Raw genomic sequence first — 21,201 nt, 5'->3', positions numbered from 1 at the left:
CATGCCCTCTTTGACATAATCCCCATAACCATGTGTCCTAATGCATGGTACTTATGTTGACCAACATAAAAAAAAGGGCATATCCAGTGCACGAGGCCTCCATCACTGCGGCGTTTAGGGAGGGTCACAATGTATGCAGTTTTAATTACCCCTGTTTTATGAAAAGAATGGTTCCAGACTCAAAACCGCGACCACTGGTCCACTAGGTCACAAACAGCTATGTGCATGCATATTTATTAATGCATGGGACATGGTACATAAATGTATAGAAGCTTGCTTGCTTACTGGTATGTACATGTCTTCCATAGTGGTTGAATGTATTCTCTACCCATAAGTTGGTCACAAACTACTATGCATTTGGGTATATGTAGATGTTGTTTAGTTGTGTTTTGTATTTCTATACATGTACAAACATAGTTCTTACCAAAAAAAATAAAAATGTACAAACATAGTTTACCCAAAAAAAAAAAAATGTACAAACATATACCTACAAGATCATGATCAGTAATGGTTGGTTCTTACAACTTTGACACAAACAATCCCTTTCTATACATGTATGTGTTTGTGTGTATGTGTGTGAGAGAGAGAGAGAGAGACAAACATGGGTACTAAGCAATCTTTCCTTCCTATAAATATATAACCTCTATCATAACATGATTTCACCACAATCCTTCAAATTATCTAAGCAATCAATCTTGCACATCTCTTGGATTTTTTTGTTATTTGTCTCTTACAAGTGAAGGGTACAATGGGTATACAAAAACAACTACTCCCACTCTTTATGCTGTTGTTATCTTCTAACTCCTCTTATAGCATTTTGCAAGAGGACCCATCACCCTCTACTTATCTTAATGAAGCCTCTGTTTACAACACCCATGCCTATCCTACTTACTTCAGCACCATTAATGATGGAGACAAGAAGTTTGAGCCCATTTTCAGGAACCTTATAAACTATGAAAAAACTGAAATTTCTGCCTTGGAGCAACTTGATCAAGTTGGTAGTTCTGCTACTTCAGTTAAAGTGGTTAATGTTGATGATTATGGAGCTAAAGGTGATGGAAGAGATGACACAGAGGTGTGTACTATAATTTAAATCCTTGTTAATCTTTTGGTTAATTTTCTTCTACTTAATATATTATATTAAACTTAATTGATTGTTTGCTTATTGAGTTCATTCAGGCATTTAAGAAGGCTTGGAAGGTAGCTTGTTCATCTTCCCCTGCTGTTGTTGTTGTGCCTCAAAACAAGAATTATCTTCTTAAGCCGATTACGTTCTCTGGTCCTTGCAAATCTGATCTTACAATGATGGTGAGATTATTATAACCATCACCAACACCCCTCCCCCACTAAAAAAGAAGAAGAAGAAGAAGAAGAAATAAAGAAGCTTCTTACATGAATGGTTGCTCCATGCAAGATAAGAATCGTTTCTTTTCTATATACCTGCAGGTCTATGGAACAATTGAAGCTTCAGATGATCGAGCAGACTACGAAAGTGATCGTCAACATTGGCTGGTATTTGAAAATATACAAAATTTAATAGTTGAAGGTGGTGGAATCATCAATGGCAATGGAAATATATGGTGGCAAAATTCCTGCAAAGTCAATAAAAAACTTGTAAGTACTTAGCACTTTGAATTCTCTTAGGCCCGTTTGTTTGGTGGAAAAAATGTAAGTTTTTCATAAAACATCGAAACCCATGTTTGTTTGGTTGTTGGATGGGAGAAGTGAGGAGACAATTTTTCCATAATTTAAGAAGATTGTCTGCTGACGTGGCAGTCAAGATTTCTCACTCCCTTTTAGGTAGGATTTTGTGAGGGAAAAGAGGGAATTGGTTATTTTATTAATGTGAAGCTTACAAAAATCACTTTTCCCATCCTTCCCTTTCCTTTCATTGCGTTTCTTGTTCACTCACCCCATTACAGATGGATCCCACCCCTTTTTTTCCAGCAAACAAACAGGCCCTTAGTTTTATACAATCCCATTATCTTCTTACATTTATGGACTAACTATTCTTAAATTTTGTTTCCATATTTGATTCTGGCAGCCTTGCAAGTCTGCGCCCACGGTATGTTTATGTCTAAGCCATTTGTATTTTCTTATTGACAACAACAACACCAACAACAGCCTTACAAGGATTCTAATAGATATAAAATATTAAGAGAATAGAAGTAAAAAGTAACAAGAATAGAGCACAATGACAACGTCAACAACTCAACGAAATCCCACCTATATGGGGTTGGCTACATGAATCCTTGCTTTTCAATTGGTTTTGTTTTTTTTGTTTTTTTTTAACTATGACACAATTTTTTTTTTTTAAAGAGAGTAGTAGAGTCATTTCATATGTGTATTTGAAAAATATACATGATAATGACATCTTTCGATAAAGACATAATGATATGTCACATTCAAATTATTTTTGAAAACCCTTTTATACATTTTCTTAAACGAGAAAATTTTCCTTAAAATAAGAATCAATCACAGGGCTGGACTGGTACAGGAGGGCAGGGGAGGAGATAGAATGACACATGCTGGGCACCTTGGCGGCGAGCACAACCTTTTCCCATAAACTAAAATTCAAACCAATTCATAGAAATTCAACCTACCACATTCTATTTTTTGGGCTTTTTACAGGAAAATAAACAGAACCTAACTAAATTTTCTATATATTATAAAGAAGATATTGAAATTCTTCATTTCTACAGGCCTTAACTTTTTTGGAATGCAAGAACTTGCTGGTGAGAAACCTCAAGATCAAAGACTCCCAACAAATTCATGTTGAATTTGAGAATTGTGTCACTGTTCAAGCTTTCAATCTCATGATAACTGCACCAGAAAACAGCCCAAACACAGATGGAATTCATGTTACAGGGACACAAAACATTCTGATCAAGAGTTGTGTAATCAAAACAGGTAAAAAAAACTTGTACTCAATTATGATTTTTAAAATTCAAATTTGGGTTTTAGAGGAAAAAGTTATATAGCTGATGAACTTCTTTTCTTTTTATTATATGCTTAAGGTGATGACTGCATCTCAATTGTAAGTGGGTCTTCAAAGGTTCAAGCTTCTGACATAACCTGTGGACCAGGTCATGGGATCAGGTATTAGGACTCAAATCCTAACCTTAAAACAAATCCCAGCTGAAATATTTCTACTTTCATCTTTTAATTTATTTTATTTTCTATTTTCCTAATATTTCTTTGGACTTCTTATGGTCATGAATTTAGCATTGGAAGCTTGGGAGCAGGTAATGAAGAAGCCCATGTTTCAGATGTGATAGTCGATAGAGCTAGACTTTCTGGAACCACAAATGGGGTCAGAATCAAGACTTGGCCAGTAAGTACAGTTATGCTGTGTTTGGTATGCATTTTGGAATACATTCTACGGCGATTTTGCATTCTTGAATGATAAGGATGTAACAATGTTCACACGTTTGTTAATTTACTGTGCAGGGAGGATCTGGGAGTGCAAACAACATCATATTTCAAAACATTGCCATGTACAATGTCACAAATCCAATAATAATAGATCAAAACTACTGTGATGAAGATGAGCCATGCAAGGAACTGGTAAGGACTCTGCCTACCTAGCTCTTGATTCCTTTAATTACTAAGAACTTGGTTTGATGATCCTTTTTCGCAGCAGAAGTCGGCGGTGCAAGTAAAGCAAGTGATGTATAAGAACATCAAAGGGACAAGTGCTTCAGAGGTGGCTGTGAAATTTGATTGCAGCAAGAGCTTTCCATGTTTTGGGATTTCATTGCAAGATATTAATCTAGTAAGTGTAAGGGGAAGAGCTACTACCTCATGTGAGAATGTCAAATGGACTCAAATAGGGAGTGTTTCCCCAACTTGTCCTTGAGAGGAAGTGGAAGTTAGGTTTCTTATACTGCTTAATATTTACATACAATGTGAGATCATGTATGATAAGTACAATGTAAATTTGTTTGTGGGTTTGTTTTTATTTCTTATGGTGAGTTTGTAATAGAGATAGTTTTATTGTAAAAGGAAACGATTCCAGGAATTATATTTAATAAATGGATTGCTGCTTATAAAGAACCTTAGGTAATTATTGTGATGTTAGACTGGAAAATTTGGGAGGTTGGTTTTATGTAGGGAAAACTAAGAGTGTTAAACAGTTTATTCAGTTTAAATCGATTAATTAATTGGTCTCAATTTTAAAACATAATTGAATCATTTATTAAACGGTTTTTTGGTTTTAGTTTAAAAGGTTTGATTCGATTTCGATAAACAATTTCGGTTTGATTTTGACACCCTTAACCGACACAGAAGGATTTGAAGCACAAAACTGAAATGGAAGACAGATGCAGAGATCGGTTATCATGTTCCTCTCCTAAGCTGTTAGACATTATTGCAGAAGATCTTTAATAAGTCCCAGTCCACCCATAGTATCGATGGCTGTAGCGAAGAGGTTGGTCAGGTGGAGGAGAGAGTTCTTTCCCCTAAAAAGGGGTACGAGCCACTGCGGGGTCTTGAGAGGGTCATAATGTATGTAACCTTACCCCTGCTTTTGCAAAGAGACTGTTTCCAAACTCGAACCCGTGATTATTTGGTCACAATAGAACAACCTTTACTATTGCACCGACTATCCAAATCAAATGTTGATTTCTTACCATTTTTTTTTTAATATTTTGAATTCCATCAATCTTGGTGGGAGAAGAATTTGTATATTTTGTCCACTAAAGGGGATTCTTCCACATGTGTGGCTATGAAAAACTTTTGGGACACACATCGGGATGTGTGTGGCACAACCCAACCATTGGATGTTTCATTGGGCACTCTTTGGGTGATGCCTTCTAAGGAGAAGAGCCCGATCCAAAGTTGTCTGGTACATAAGTGGATTGAGCTTCTCTCCAAAGAGCATCCAGCCGTTGGGTTATGCTGCACACATCCATAGGTATATACCGAGATATGTGCAGCACAGGCAAACCCTTGGATGCCCCTAGGCGTGCTTGGGCGCTGAGCTCCCTGGACAGGAGCCAAGTAACCATATTTTCTTGGACTCCACGCAATGTTCCTTTAGTCCTTCACATTTCGTTATCCACTGTTTTCTACTGTTTAGGTCTGGAAAAACCGCGAAAGCATTTCTGCCAATTCCACTCCAAACTTCGTAGACCCAATGGGTGGTAGTAGAAGTAGAAGGAACCTCTCCAAAATGGGAGAAACATGCAACAAAGGGAAGGAGAAAGGGAAGGAAGATCAAAGCCATATGGTCTCAAGCAGCAACCCCCAAGCGAAGCAGAAGAACAAAGAAGTAGCAGAGGTTGGTCCTCACATGAACATAGGAAGTTATCCACAGTACTTTTGAAGTGAAGATTTCGATTTCGATTTCGATTACGATTCCGACGGTATAGGTTTCGATGACATCGACTTCTCCAACCCCTTCAGCTACGATGATTATACCGATCCTTTACGCTACGACGAGGAAGGTAACTACAGGGGTGACTACAGTCACTGGGGTGGTGACCAGACTCACTGGGCTAAGTTTTATGGTTACCCTCTCCCTGGTTACCATGACGAAGAAGAAGAAGAAGATGAAGAGGAAGAGGACGATGACTATACCTACGAGATGGCTATTCTCCAAAAAGAAGAGGACGAACAGATAGAGAAGCCAATGGACATCGGAGTGATGTCGAAGCTCCCTTCGGAAGTTGCATTCGACATTCTTTCTCGATTACCTATCAAGACCCTCGCAAGGTGCAGAAGCGTGTGTAAGGATATGCGTCGCATTACTCACATCCGTCATTTTATCAAAATGCACCATAATAGGGCAACCCAAGGTGATATTCCTCCCAGCCTTCTGCTTCACGGTAGGTATTGCATTGATGCACCGCTTTACTTGTTACAACATGATACTCCTGATGATACTCTTGATGGCCGTGCTGTTTTTGCTAATCCCCTGTTTTCCTCTCCAAAGAAGGAGTTTGATGTTGTGGGTTCTTGTAATGGCTTGCTCTGTTTGTCGGATCCAATGTATTATGGTCCTCGATTTGTCTGCAATCCTGTTACAGGGGAATACATTTCGCTTCCGAAGCCTGATAAGCGTACTGATATTGACATTGTATTCGGTTTTGGCTATGATGAGGTGGCTAATGAGTTTAAGGTGGTAAGGATGTTGTTCCATTCAGTTGATCTTGGGTGTGGAAGTGGCACTTCGACTTTTAAATTGGAAGGCGAAGTGTACTCACTTAGTTTGGGTAAATGGAGACATATTGGAGATGTGCCATATGCACTTCGTGGAAAATCATCGCCTGCATTCGTGAATGGAGCTCTTCATTGGATGACGGATGAGTATAGAGAACTGATTGTATCTTTTGATTTGGGTAAGGAAGAATTCCGAGTTGTTCCGCCACCGCCAGACTTCATCCTCGGTGGCCGGAGCGATAGAATGAATTTAGGTGTGTTAGGGGAACATCTCTGTTTATTCGATTATTCAATCGATAGGCGGCTTGAGATATGGGTAATGAAAGAATATGGAATAAAGTGGTCTTGGACTAAAGAATATGTCATCTCATCGAAAGATTCGGGCAGAGACAGTAGCCATTTTAAACCTTTAAGATTGATGAAAAATGGTGAACTTTTGATGTCGTATAAAGGTGAATGTCTGGTTTTCTATGACCCTGTGAAGAAAAAATTCAGGGATATTCGAATCCGAGGACTTCCACCCTGTTTTGAGGCAATAACTCATGTTGGAAGCCTTCTCCCACTCCGGAATGCTGTTGGATTGGCAAAGAGGTAAGATAAAATTTTGCCTCCCTATTTTCCCTTGTATATGTATCATTTACCATTTTATTCTTAGACGATGTTCATTGTGCTATATGTATGTTAAAATGTTCTTAAATGCTTGATCAGCATGCAGAATATTTGTTGCTATTCTGAGGTTTTTTTATTCTTCATTAAGTTATGTTTTCTTAACAAATCAATTGAACCTAGAAAATTAGATTGGGCATGTGTAAATAGAGCTTTGATTCAATTTGGTCTTTTCACCGACTAGGTTGAAAAGGCCATACTATGTGTTTCAACTATTTTGCATTAACTTTATGTTGCTTAATAATAATAAGCAACAAAGGAATGTGATGTTTCCGGAAATCACAAGATAAATCTGAACCATCTATTTATATGTATCCATTATATCTTATATAGCAATGAAATAATCCCCCTTGTATGTTACATCAATAATCAATATTTATGGCACATTGAAAATCAATTATAGAAGCCATAACAATGCAATATGATAGAACAATGAGTCACTGACTACAAAACTACATCAGAAACATTATAAATAAATTAAAAGAGTCAAATAAACCAATTACCATTAAATTGAACATTCATAAAATAAAGCATAAAATTAATTATTAAATAAATTGAACAATCAACAGTGAATCAGAAACATCATCCAGTAGAAACCATAATCCACCATAAATCAGAACTTACAAGTGACAAACAGATTTTGAAGAAAAAACAAATACTTGAAATGAACACTTAAAATTAGCACTTAACAGAATTTGAAATATGCATAGCCTAGGACAAACCCTGTTTTTGATGATCAGATCTAAGAAGCAGTTCAGATACGATTCAAGCAGAACTCTGAATCGCAGATTTGATTCCAGAAACTATATTCAGCAGGAAACAAACTGAATACTAAATTTGACTTGATGGGTTGGAGAAGAAGAGAGTAAAAGAAATCAGAAGTAGAAGAAAACAGAATAGAATTGAGCATTGAAGAGATAGGACCTGTTAGCTGTAGAGTTCAGGTCTAGAAGAAGAAAGCAATAGGCCAGAAGAAGGGGAGGAGGAGGAAGAAGGGAAAAAGACAAAAAAAAAGAAAAAAAAAGGGGTGGGAATAACTGAGTAGAAGAAGAGGAGGAAGGGTGTAAAGGGGGGTGGGTGGGAAGAACTGAGAAGAGGAAGAGAGGAGGAAGGGAAAAAAAAGAGGGGGAAGAAATTGCTGACGTATACTGCATTAGCTGGTCTGGCGTGACTCGTGAGTCCTGGTTATTTTAGGTCAGGGAGTGCCATCCATGCTTTTTAGTTGTTTATCCTTTTGTCTTGCTAATGTCTCCTTGATACAGATTCATCATCAAATAGGGCTTGTTTCATTGGGAATAAGTGTAGGGTTGGGATATATATGTGTTGGGCCTTTGTTCCCAAGGGTTTTCTATGTATTAGGCCACTTTAGTGGGCCTGAAATAGGGGTATATAGGTTACATACGGGATTAGCCCAATACTTAGTTTTTATTTTGTGTTTTTAATTGAACCGGTTTAAATTGGTTGCATCCAATTGGTTCAATTGGTCTAATTTAAGTGAAGTGATCCTATTGGCTAAGAGGTTCTTATATCCTATTGGCTACTAGGGAATCTTCTTTATTTTAAGTAGTTTAAGTTGTTTTAAGTCATTAGGACTCTATTTTGAGTCTATTTGAGTTTCCTAGTCAGTTTAAGTTGCCTAATAAATTAGGGATAAGGTTAGGCCATTCCTTTTTAGTGTCTAAGTCTATTTTTGAGTCTTCTATATAAGTTTGTAAGGGAGGCCAGCATTGTATACGAATTTGATTAATAAAAATTAGCTTTATGCTTGCTGCCTTTGTTGCTGCCTTTGCTCCATCGTGAGTGTGTCTTGTGAGTAATATCAAGGTTGCCTTGTGAGTAATATCAAGGTTGAAGGGATTGGTGGATCTCCAATCGACTCTTTGCATTGTGAAGATCGGGAGGGCTGCTACTTATCTCCTTGCATTGTGAAGATCGGGAGACCCCATTGTTCATCTTCAAAGTTGTTGCCATTGAAGACCTGTAACAAGTAAGAAATTCTGCAACCATTCTTCTTCCTTCTAGAAGGTCACATACAAGGTGATTTTCGTGAGAATTCTGCCCAGCCAAATCTAACCATTAGAATCTGCTAAAAATTTGATCAAGTCTTTCTCAAACCCTAAGAGAGACTCGATTCAAATTTCAGCACCATCCACCCAGCCGATTGTCTGAAATTACAGTTTTACCCCTCTCTCCTACTTCTACTAGGAAACCTCCATAACTCCAAATCTGTCCATCAGTTTCAAACCAAACTTTCAGCATACATGTCTTACATCATTGTTGACACTCGATCCAAGTTTTAGCCCCAAACTCCCACTTTATCCCCTCCATTCCTTCACTTCATTAAAACCCAAAACCTGCAACACAATTCTGTCCAGAACTGCAGAATTTTAAAACCTTCCCAAATCCTATTATTTTTATACCATATTGACCTCCTAGACCTGCCCATTAATACCCTATAAACCCCTTTCCCAATATCCAACCCTAACCCTAGGAATTGACCTAAATCCTAGTGCTGTCCATTCGAACCAGCAGCCCCTTTTTTTATTTGATCCTGTTGTTTGGCTCCTAGTAGGTCTCCTACCTATCTAGGACTACATTAAGTGGTATCAAAGCTATGGCGGAGGGCAGCTCCAACCAAGCCTTGAAAGACCCACCTCCCTTCGTTTTCAAGACCCAAGTTCGTCTACCCAATGGGAGCACAACCATCTTAGTTGTTGATGAGAGGAGACGTAACAACATTATTTCACAATCCGTGGTGGATATGTTGTCCCAATCAGGAGAGATTTGCATCGAGCCTACAGGTAAAGTCTGTGTTGAATTTGGGTATTCTTCATATCATGATGGTGCTTGGTGTAAGCCGGTACCATCTCCAAGGATCTTTATTGCAGTAGGTTGCAATTGGTTGGACGAGCGACAAGGTTGGATTGAACCGGAAAACAACTTGTGTGTCCTACCTGATCGATAGCGTCTATACCATTTGTTTACTCTAAAAGGATTACAACCAAAGGTGACCACATCGACTGTACAGCCACAAGGACTGCCAAACATGTCAACTAAAATGCAAGTGACGTCGACTGTGTTTGAAGTTTCACCTATGGCAGATGTACCAACAAAAGATTCTACTAAAGCGGTTTGTGTTGAAGAGATTCAAGAACCTATAGCTAAAGAAATTCAAGTAGACCAAGCTGCACCAGTAGTTGAGATCATGGTTGAGAAGCTCGGCCATCAAATTGATGTGGAGGTCCAACACACAATGGTAGAAGAAACTACTGAAGAGGGCAAAGTAGACAAGGCTGAGGACATGGAAGATGAAGTGGTGATTGACAACACTCCACAAGAAATCATCGACATCCAAGATGTTGTTCTTGAAGAGGTCGAGCACATAGAGTTTGTTATGCCACTATGGTTCTTTGAAGAGAACGCTCCATGCATTGAAGACTTTATCCCCAATGTTCCCGCTTCACCGAAATTCTGTTTGGGGATGGTCAAAGCTGCTGATCGCATGTTGATTCCCCCTCATCACTACAAAATTCGAGGACGAAGTTTTTCAAGTTGGGGAGAGTTGATGCAGATTCATCATCAAATAGGGCTTGTTTCATTGGGAATAAGTGTAGGGTTGGGATATATATATGTTAGGCCTTTGTTCCCAAGGGTTTTCTATGTATTAGGCCACTTTAGTGGGCCTGAAATAGGGGTATATAGGTTGCATACGGGATTAGTCCAATACTTAGTTTTTATTTTGTGTTTTTAATTGAACCGGTTTAAATTGGTTGCATCCAATTGGTTCAATTGGTCTAATTTAAGTGAAGTGATCCTATTGGCTAAGAGGTTCTTATATCCTATTGGCTACTAGGGAATCTTCTTTGTTTTAAGTAGTTTAAGTTGTTTTAAGTCATTAGGACTCTATTTTGAGTCTATTTGAGTTTCCTAGTCAGTTTAAGTTGCCTAATAAATTAGGGATAAGGTTAGGCCATTCCTTTTTAATGTCTAAGTCTATTTTTGAGTCTTCTATATAAGTTTGTAAGGGAGGCCAGCATTGTATACGAATTTGATTAATAAAAATTAGCTTTATGCTTGCTGCCTTTGTTGCTGCCTTTGCTCCATCGTGAGTGTGCCTTGTGAGTAATATCAAGGTTGCCTTGTGAGTAATATCAAGGTTGAAGGGATTGGTGGATCTCCAATCGACTCCTTGTATTATGAAGATCGGGAGGGCTGCTACTTATCTCCTTGCATTGTGAAGATCGGGAGACCCCATTGTTCATCTTCAAAGTTGTTGCCATTGAAGACCTGTAACAAGTAAGAAATTCTGCAACTATTCTTCTTCCTTCTAGAAGGTCACATACAAGGTGATTTTCGTGAGAATTCTGCCCAGCCAAATCTAACCATTAGAATCTGCTAAAAATTTGATCAAGTCTTTCTCAAACCCTAAGAGAGACTCGATTCAAATTTCAGCACCATCCACCCAGCCGATTGTCTGAAATTACAGTTTTACCCCTCTCTCCTACTTCTACTAGGAAACCTCCATAACTCCAAATCTGTCCATCAGTTTCAAACCAAACTTTCAGCATACATCCCTTACATCATTGTTGACACTCGATCCAAGTTTCAGCCCCAAACTCCCACTTTATCCCCTCCATTCCTTCACTCCATTGAAACCCAAAACCTGCAACACAATTCTGTCCAGAACTGCAGAATTTTAAAACCTTCCCAAATCCTATTATTTTTATACCATATTGACCCCCTAGACCTGCCCATTAATACCCTATAAACCCCTTTCCCAATATCCAACCCTAACCCTAGGAATTGACCTAAATCCTAGTGCTGTCCATTCGAACCAGCAGCCCCTTTTTTTATTTGATCCTGTTGTTTGGCTCCTAGTAGGTCTCCTACCTATCTAGGACTACATTACTCCTCCTTTCTTTTCATAGATTATTATAAATCAAAATAGAATTTGTGAATGAAGAATTTTTGTACAGATATCCTCCTATTGAATCTATTGATACCATCAGAGAGCTAAAAGGACTTGAGGTTGACTAAAGTACATGGTATACAATAAGATGTAAGAAATACAAAGTCTTTATAAGGCATACATAAGATGTATTCTGATAAAATTATAGCTTCTGTTATAGCCCAACGTAAATGCCCTTGCTAGAGACTAAGCTTAGCTGACTGATGTGCTTAGTTGCTGGTAATCAATTCACTGACCTGATGAATGTGTTGTATGTTACTAGCTCTTTTAGTAGAGAAAACTGCTGCAATCAACCTGAGCATGATTTGTGTTGACAGTACTCTTCAGCCCTAAAAGTAAGGTCTTTTTGTGAAGTGCCCTTGAAGCTTTACTTTCATATAGGTTTTATTTGTAAATTACCAACTTTTCATTCTTCTGTCAACTGTAGTCTGATGATTTCTGGAGTTGATATTCTGTCAGATTGCAAGGCATTGTACAATCTTTGTTATTGCCTTAAAACCATTCTAGTAACTCCTGAGGCCTGGTCCTTTGGAACCTTTCTCCTATGAAAAATTACAGTAGAAAGTAGGATGAATATGGATTATGGAATGCTGCTTCTCTTCTCACATCAACTGCCTCTTTCTACTTCATGATTGCTCTTTGGTTACACTCTTTTTCCCCACTTGTCAGTGATGAAACATGCGAGCTTCTGCCTGTCCATGGCATTGACGAAAGAGATGTGGACGGGTAAAAAGTTGAGTGGATTTCCCACTGAAGTGATTGAATTCTTTTCCTTTTTAAATTTAATTTCCTGATATTTTTTTATCAAATATGTAATCCCATGAAACAACTTTAAACTTGATTATATACTCACCAATGCGTGGAGTTTTGAAACTTTTTATTGTGTTTTTTTTGGCAGAGACGAATTCAACTTCAGCTTCAGCAAATGGTGCTCGGAGTTATTTCCAATTCCTGCCCAGTAATGTTCCATCATCTCTCTACTGCAATAATTAAGTTATTACCATCACTTTATTGGCTTGACTAATATCTGGGTTATGCTTTGAGCGGTGAATCAATAGAGTATGGAGACAAGAACCAAGACGGAGAGAATGAAGAGGACTGTCAATTCTTCAAAAAGCCAGAAGGGCGGGACAGACTTCATAGGGAAGGTGCCTCTAATGCTGATAAAATGATTGAAAATTTTGGTGCTTTGCTATGCCTTTTTGGGAAAGGAATGGATACTTGTAGTAGGGAATCAAGATGATTCTCAGTACGAGGCCAGAGACGTGGAAGTGGAAGTGGGAGGGGAAGGGGAAAGGGAAAGGGAAAGGGAAAGGGAAAACATAATCTGCTTTATGATCTTTTACAGGTCAAACGGGTGTATATGGAGCTGGGCTTAAAACTTTTTTGAGGATGGATGAATACCCAGTTTGCAGTTTTGGGTGTGATTTGGGGCAGTATGTGATGGTCCCTTGTTGCTTGGTTTCTTAGCAAACCTTAAGGTCTGCATCTATCTTCTTTTCTTGTTTTTCTCCCCCCTTGGTTGGGGGGGGGGGTGTTGTTTGGTAGTGCACTCATGGCTGGTTTGGTTGATAACTCTAGCTTTTCATCAGTGAATGTTGGTAGATTTTATTTCAACTGAGATATGAGTTACACTATTCCCTATGTTGGATAAAAAGACCCAAGTGCATAACTCAAATGAATTGAAATCTTAGTTGTTATCTGTGCACCATATAAAAAAGGTTTTTTTGAACTTCGTCTACTCTCATTTTTAGCATTCCACTTTTACCCTTCAATTTTATTTTCTCCCATTTTCACTCCTTGGGTGATTGGTGTGCCTTTTGGAGAGTACTTCTTTCTCTCCCCATAGCTCTTCGTGTTCCCCTCTCTCCAAGAAGAAAATTTGTTCGCTTGCCTGGTGAAAACTGCATCTATAACTCTGTGTTCCTCAACGCCAGTTTATCCAATACAAAAGTATTCGTAAAAACCAGAAACAAAAGCTTCATTTGCAGGGAGAGGAAGACAGAGGAATCCAACAGTTGGGAGGAAGAACATCATTCTTACCCTGTCTTCCCTTTGTCTTCTAATCTTACTATGAATTCCAGATGCTGAAGGACTTCATTTCTGATCCTCCTGCTTGAGTTTCTAATCTGTAAGCTCTAAACCTGATTTTAATGCTCTCTCTCTCTCAGATTTTCTTTTCTGGTGCTGATTTAATTATGTGTCCTTTGGGAGTTGAAAAAATGATTGTTTCTGAACTCATTTTATTGGTTGTGCAGATCAAACATAGGAAATCTCTATTTTTAGTGCCAATTGGTTGTTTTGTTTTAATTTACATCAATTTGAATGCTGGAATTTAACCAATCTGTTATACCAGAAAATTATATGTTGGAATGGTTGTTTGAATTGACATTGCATGACAAATAAGAATGCAATAAGTTAATTTAGCATTTGTACCCAAACCGTAGCCAGCCAGTCTAAATCAGCACCAAATCCATACCCGCACAACCTGTACAAGACCAATCCAAACCCAACCCAACTAATATGATACTTCTCTATTCTTTTACAAATTCTTTCACCTTTACCCTCATTTGTTTTGAACTTGTTCTCCCTCTCTACTTCAATTTTCCTTTTGCCTTTTTCCACTCTTTTGCGTCCCTTGGGATTACTATCATTGTATACTTCATGGCTTGTGTTCTGAATGCATCGTTCACTTTCTTAAGCCTATGTAATGGTTTTATTAACTCCATCTTTTCCTCACTTTTTTTTTTTTTTGATGGACCTTTTCCTCACTTTATTTAGATTTATTTTTAAACAAATTTCTGTACCCTACTTAGTATAAACTACTTTTACCAAAATGTGACCAACTGAAAACTAGCAACCTATCCAAAGCAGTGTAAGTTCAGTTCAATTCACTCGCTATTTCCATTCTATGGAACTTAGAAGGATACTCTCTCATTTCATTGCACATTCAAACAAAACATTCTAGTTCAGTTTCAAATTTTCAAGCCTATTTTCTATTCTGTGCAAATTCATAATCTATTAAGGGAAAATCTTGTTGTCACCATTGACAAATGCATTGTAACCATGGTTTTCATTCTGCCTCTTGAAAGAGTGATGTAGTGAATTTGACCATTGGATATCTAGGAAATAATCTAGATTGACCACATGATAAATTTCAGATTTAAATTCAATCATTTACCCTTCCATATAATGGCATATCTTCTCATGTAATCCCATGCACTCTCATATAGCCCCTTGCACCCTATATTGTTTGTCATACAATGTGAACAACTCCGATTTGGCAGAAACTTGACATGTGAATAGAAAACCATGGAGCCTTTCCGTTTACAAATTGTCAGTCTCATCTGAGTTGCGGCGTAACAGAAATGATAAATGGTTATAAAAATCAAATGTCACCATGAAATTCTTACAGTGAGAGTGCATTACATTAGTGGGAGGAATGAATTTCCCCTCACCCATGGTCAAGAGGAATTCCTTCACTAATGGCCATCATTGTGATTCGATGAGTGTCTGGGAACAGTCGAGGACATTTTGCACCTCTAACATATAGGGTGGTATGTAATATGACGGTAGATCTGTGGGTGAATCCTGGACCTGGCTCTCCTCCAGCCGTGACGGGAGCTGGAGTATCCATTGGACAAAGAGAACATACCTGGACTTGTCACAGGTCAAGAGGCTGTATTGGCTGTTGTAGGTGCTGATGTGTCTAACCTTTGGCCAATTTACTTGACCCTTAGGATGCTAATTCAGCAATCCTGATTGGCCCAAATTAAGCCTCGCAGCTTATCCACCATCTAGAAAGAGAAAGCCTCACTACCATAATGGCCGAGAAAACAGTTTTCATATCTCCTACCTTTGACTATTGCTTGAGATGTGCCCAAACCTTTCTTCTTTCCCATCTCCCATTCTCCTTTCTTGTTTCCGAGATCCCAAAAACACACGCAAATGCCATTCCCAACCACAAACTCACCTTGTACTTTCGTACCCAATGAGAGCTATCACCCAAAAAGTGTATTTTGCCATAAAAACTTTTGCACGAAACAGGCCCCAGCCTCTTTGACATAATGTCCATAAACATGTGGCCTTCTAATTGCATGGTACGTCAGTTGGGTAACATTAATAATAGGGTAAATTACATATGCCTCCCCTGTACTTTGCCCTAATTACACCACCGCTTGATTTTTCCACCTTACATTTTGACCCCTTATGGCTGACGGTGTTAGTTTGCTGTAAGTTAATGATTTGAAAAGACAATATTACCCTTGTTCTAAAACAACACAAGTTGAATTACAATGACACCCTTTTCATCATCTTCAACCTTAAAACACTCATTTCTTTCCTCCTCCACCGCCGCCACCACCACCACCACCACGCCGCTGCCTCCTTCTCCACCGCCACCACTTCGCCGCCTCCTCCTCCTCGAACTCTTATTCCCTAAAACTTTAAATTCACGCCTTGCAAAGACCGAAAGCAGATGGGTTCATCATCATAGCTTCCATTACCGCGTGAAGAGCACAGCGAGAAGGTGTTGATTTCAATCTTCCAGTGCTCTGCTTGAACACGCTGGAGCATCTCTTGTTCTATCACGTAGGAATCACAGAATAACAAATTAAAACTGCTTTTTCAATTCTACCTTTCTCATCATCTTCAACCTAAAACACTCATATCTTTCCTACTCCATTGCCTGCACCACCACCACCGCCACCACTGCGCTGCCGCTGCCTCCATCACCGCCACCACTGCAGCCCGCCGCCACCACAAACAAATAAGAAGAGATTAGAGGAGAAAGAAGGGATACCGATTGGTAAAAGATCACCAAAGGTTGCTGCGGTAGGACTAAAACATTAGAAACCGAACCAGTAGCAACCTCGTCCCGCTCACATAAGAAAAAACACCGTGAACCTCTCGGTTACCCACGTTTATATTTATGTCTTTCATCTAAATCATCTTCTCCATAATTGCCAGAGAAAAATAAGAAAGAAGAAGAAACAGAGAGGCGGAAGGAGCCCTTTGGTTTCTCCGACCGAGGGGCAATCAATTTCGGGAAGGAGAGACTAGAGAGAAAGAGAGAGATTGAAGGAGAAGACGGAATTCAATGCGATTGCAGAGATTCTGTATTTAAATTTTCTTTTTGTTTTATTTGTTTATCGACTTTTGAATTTTTATCTGTCAATAGATGAGATAAGATGAAAGATCCGATTATTTTCTTTCTGCTTCTTATTTCGGCGGTGCTTTTATGTCTTTCCTTCTTGAATTCTAACAGCATTTTCCTTGTTTGATTCCCTTCTCACCCAAAATAGCACCAAAGATTCACTTCCACCAACATAATTGGTAGTTTTTTTATCACTCTTTTCAATGGAATTTTTGTTTCCTTTACTTGGTAATTCATAAATCCAGGCTTTTTCAAGGTGTACGAAATCACACACAAAGAGAGCATACCTTGTGCAGAGAACCGTATGGAATGAAGAGAAGTTGGTGAAATTGAGGCCTGAAGGTGGGAATGGGTTTCGATAGCGTAAGAAGAAGAAGCAACTCCATTCTCTCTCTCTCTCTCTGCGTTAACAAGCCACAAATACAAGAATGGGGGCTGGCTGCCCTGAAACTTAAAACTAGAAACTGAATCCTATAATACAAGAATGGAGAAGGGCTTCTAATAATTGTAAAAGAAAGAAAAAGAAACCGGTTTGGGAAGGAATCGTTTTAGAACCCGTAAAACAATCGAATGACAACAATGGTCACTTTGTGAGCATAAATACTCGGCACGGTAGGGGTATCGTTGCAGCGATTACAAGGTTCGAGGTTGAAGATGAAGTTGGGAGAGGAGAAAGGGCAAATTTTTCCTTCTTATTTTGGTTTTTATCAAAAGGGTAAATGGTTCATCTCACAATGACCAAGGGTTAGTTTGGGCATTATAAAAATCTAATTATGCCATGTCAGCACATACGAGACGGATGCTAACGACGGGAGGAATTAGTAATTTTTGAAAACTACAGGGGAATCGTATGTAAGGTGGGAAAATCAAGGGGAGGAATGTGTAATTAGGACAAAGTACAGGGGAGGCATATGTAATTTACCCTTAATAATATGGATAAGGAAATGCATGCGCATCCTACTGTGTCTATCTCTCTTTTTTCCTTTTGAAATGACCCCATCCTTACTACATGCAGGCGGTGTACCTATACATCTCCCTACGGATAAATACCAATCTACCGAGACCCATAAACCATCATATCTCATGTTCTAGAAAGATCATAACAAGCATCACTAATGAAATATAATGAGAAGGATTGTTACGATGTCAAAGTGTAGTTTCCGCCAATGAATAGTCACTATACACGTGCATGCATACATGTCTTCTTTAGTGTGTGCATGCATGTATTCTCTTGCCATAAGTTAGTCCCAAACTACTATGCATGTGGGTATGTGTAGATGTTGTTTGGTTGTGTTTTGTGCATGTCTCTATATGTTTATAAACATATACCTACAAGAACGTGCTCATTCAGAAACCGGATCATGTCTTTGCACAAGTACCGTTCAAGGCCCTTTAAAGCCACTCACATGAAATCCACTCCTCTTGTGGGTCCCATAATGGATTCTATGTGACTGACCTTGGAGGGCCTTGGATGATACTTGTACAAGGACATGATCCGCGCTCATTTAGTAATGAATAATTCTTATCATGCATTTTTACACAAGCAATTCCTTTTCATACTGTTTGTGTGGAGAGATAGAGAGGTTGGGTTTGTGTGGAGGGGGGCAAAAGTGGGTGACTGGCCTAGATATATATCCTTTAGTCTCATGAGTGCCCAATGAAGCATCCAATGGCTGGGCCGACTGTGTTCGCACTGGGATGCATGCAGACACACATCCTGGCCGCGTCCAGTCAGCCCAGCCATTGGATGGTCATGAGCCGGATCCTGGCTTTAATGAGAAATCGGATGGAGGGTGAATTGCTGTTGTACCCCCAAAAAAATATATCTCAAATATGTCTTACAAGGTAACCCTAACCCTAAAGTTTCAGAATGAGAGGAGATGATTTGATGATCTGATCATTGATCAGATGATCTTAAGAATATACATTTAAATCTTTCAATAATTCAACATCTTAAGCATAATAAAAATTGAAAACTTATCCACCACACAAACCCTGATGACTCCTTCACATGAATCATGCCACCATGGGGTTGGCCACTTAAACCTGGCTAGTGAAAGGAAACAAGGACACTCCTAGTAACACATTGAGAGATCTGCTCGCTTAAAGTTAGTTGGAACCAGAAAATTGTCCTAAAGGCCCTAAAATTTGGATTGTGATCCTCTACGGCGCTCTGCCCGTAGTGGCCATAGCAGTGCACATACAAGGCATGGCACAATGACCGCCTTACCCTTGCTCGGGCAAGGTGTTCGGGTAGGGGTAAGGTGGTCATTGCACCGTGCCTTGTGTGTGCGCTGCTATGGCCGCTACAGTCAGGCAGGCCATAGACGATCTGGATTGCTTAAATTTCCTGAACTTGTGGAACAAAGTGGTGCATTTCCAATTCCAAGTAGTGACAGCTGATGATTAAATACGAAGGATCAAGTTTTTATTCAGCCATGGTGAAGGAGGAATTGTATTTCGACGGGTGTTTGGGAACAATGAAGGGTTCTTTGGACTTTAACAAATAGGGAGAGTAATAATGACCTTAGATTTGTAGTGAACCCTTTATCATGCGTGAAAATTTTTTCCCAAATACAAAAGCATAAACCCGATTTACACGAATGGTAATTTTAAACAATTTTATTGCTTTGAATGTCACATCGACGATCGGATAAAGCATCATTTCCTCAAATGGCATTTCACCCTTCAGTGTGCAAATTGAGATTAGGTAGTTAAGCCCTCACTTGGATTGGATTTGGATATGAAGTCTAAATAGGAGATTCATATAGTCCAACCCTTCTCTCAGGCTATGTTACAACAACAAACTCAACTTTATCCCAACTTAATGGGGTTGACTACACAAATTCAAACAAAATAAGGTAGGTACAAGTGACATCTAAATAAAAAAGGTAATGAAGAGGGGAGAATAGGGATGAGAAGTGCAATGAGACATGCTATATGTAAAATGGAAAATGAACGATGAAAAAAAATAAATGAAAGGTGAAAAATAAAAGTAAAAGAAAAGAGACAAAATCCAGTAGGTCATGAGAAACACAACTAAATGGGTTCTGCTACATGGATCATTGGCCTCCAATAGGCTCTATCCATTCGTGATGCAGTTACTTTTGCTAGCAGTCTTTAGCTCCCTTAGTTGTGGATTTGTTCAGATTGCCTCCCTGTTGTCCTTGCGCTTCAGAGGTCGTCATCCACATTGGATTGGGCATCGCAGTTAGTAGTTGATGATATTTTAGTTCTTTGTAATAATTTATCTTTCGAGACTGTGTTAAAGGGACTCATTTCCTGGCTATGAGGGCTTCTAGGTTTGATTTGTCTCGCTTTTGGTGGTCTAACCCACCTCCTATCCTTGTAAATCTTCCAACAGACCAAAGTTCTCTATTGTCGATTTCTTTTAATAAAAATCTCGTTTATGACAAAAAAAACAGGCTCTATCTGAGGTCGTACTTGGAACAAGACCTAACTTCTACATGTCCTTCCTCACGTAGAAATTAAAAAGACATATAAACTTATCATTATATTTGTCTTATTATGTTTTTCTTTTCCTATTCATTTTTTACATTCCAAACATACCCTTAAATCAACAGTTGAGCTAATTTTGAAAAAAATATATATATGAAAATGTCATTTACTTGGAAGTACATATATGCAATTTGCTCTTATCCACCCTTAATGTTTATTTTACATCAAAAATTTTTAAAAAAAATCATGATTTTTAGAATTAATGTTAAAAAATTTAGCTAAAGTGTCGCATGATTACCTAATGCATCCAACCTCCTCCTTTATATTGGCTTAGGATCTGCCACACAAAACCAAACTGAAATTCTCTTTTGTGAACAATTCAAGAGATCAAGTTAAATCATGTTTATAAATAAATCACATTATAAATCAAATCATGCAACAGAATATTCCACCTATTGTGAGTCAGCTTCAAATGACATGTTTAATATAGACATATGGAATATGTAGATCTCATAATTTGGTGTCATTGTGCATGCCATTACTCTTTACTGCTTTGTCAGATAAGCTTAATTTTGTGGCACATTTCACATTCAAAGAATCCAAGTGGAAGTTTTTTCTCCTTCATTATTGTACTACATGGGATTTTGACTACAACTACTCGAGAGATAGGAGGAAAGGAAGGGGAGTTGGAAGAAAGTTTCTTGTTCGGGGGCGTGGCTCCCGTGCCTGTACCTAGGGTTGGAACAGGCCGGGTTGGGTCAGGCCGGGTTTTTTAAAACTCCAGTCCAAC

At 38.7% G+C, this 21,201-nt stretch overlaps 2 protein-coding genes across 3 annotated transcripts; both read left to right on the top strand.

The window, feature by feature from the left end:
• The first annotated feature begins 678 nt into the window (after nt 1–678).
• LOC122642035 (polygalacturonase) lies at nt 679–3,925 on the top strand. Of its 2 annotated transcripts, none has more exons than XM_043835429.1 (9): nt 679–1,075; nt 1,180–1,308; nt 1,447–1,614; nt 2,045–2,065; nt 2,703–2,910; nt 3,018–3,099; nt 3,226–3,334; nt 3,451–3,567; nt 3,644–3,925. In XM_043835429.1, the coding sequence occupies exons 1-9, from the start codon at nt 749–751 to the stop codon at nt 3,857–3,859; spliced, it is 1,377 nt and encodes a 458-aa protein (XP_043691364.1). In that variant the 5' UTR covers nt 679–748; the 3' UTR covers nt 3,860–3,925. The 2 variants fall into 2 exon arrangements, with proteins under 2 accessions (XP_043691364.1, XP_043691363.1); XM_043835428.1 differs by having other exon boundaries at nt 3,641–3,925.
• A 1,206-nt stretch (nt 3,926–5,131) lies between these two features.
• Nucleotides 5,132–13,248, top strand: LOC122642034 (F-box protein At3g07870-like). Its single transcript, XM_043835427.1, has 3 exons — nt 5,132–6,753; nt 12,696–12,755; nt 12,845–13,248. Exons 1-3 carry the CDS (start codon nt 5,588–5,590, stop codon nt 13,038–13,040), a joined length of 1,422 nt encoding a protein of 473 aa, XP_043691362.1. The 5' UTR covers nt 5,132–5,587; the 3' UTR covers nt 13,041–13,248.
• Nucleotides 13,249–21,201: the final 7,953 nt, after the last annotated feature.

This window comes from Telopea speciosissima, chromosome 10, assembly GCF_018873765.1.
Source record: "Telopea speciosissima isolate NSW1024214 ecotype Mountain lineage chromosome 10, Tspe_v1, whole genome shotgun sequence".
NCBI classification, from domain to species: Eukaryota; Viridiplantae; Streptophyta; class Magnoliopsida; order Proteales; family Proteaceae; genus Telopea; species Telopea speciosissima.
Note: the sequence above shows the minus strand (reverse complement) of the source record. Positions and strands in the feature narration are given on the sequence as shown.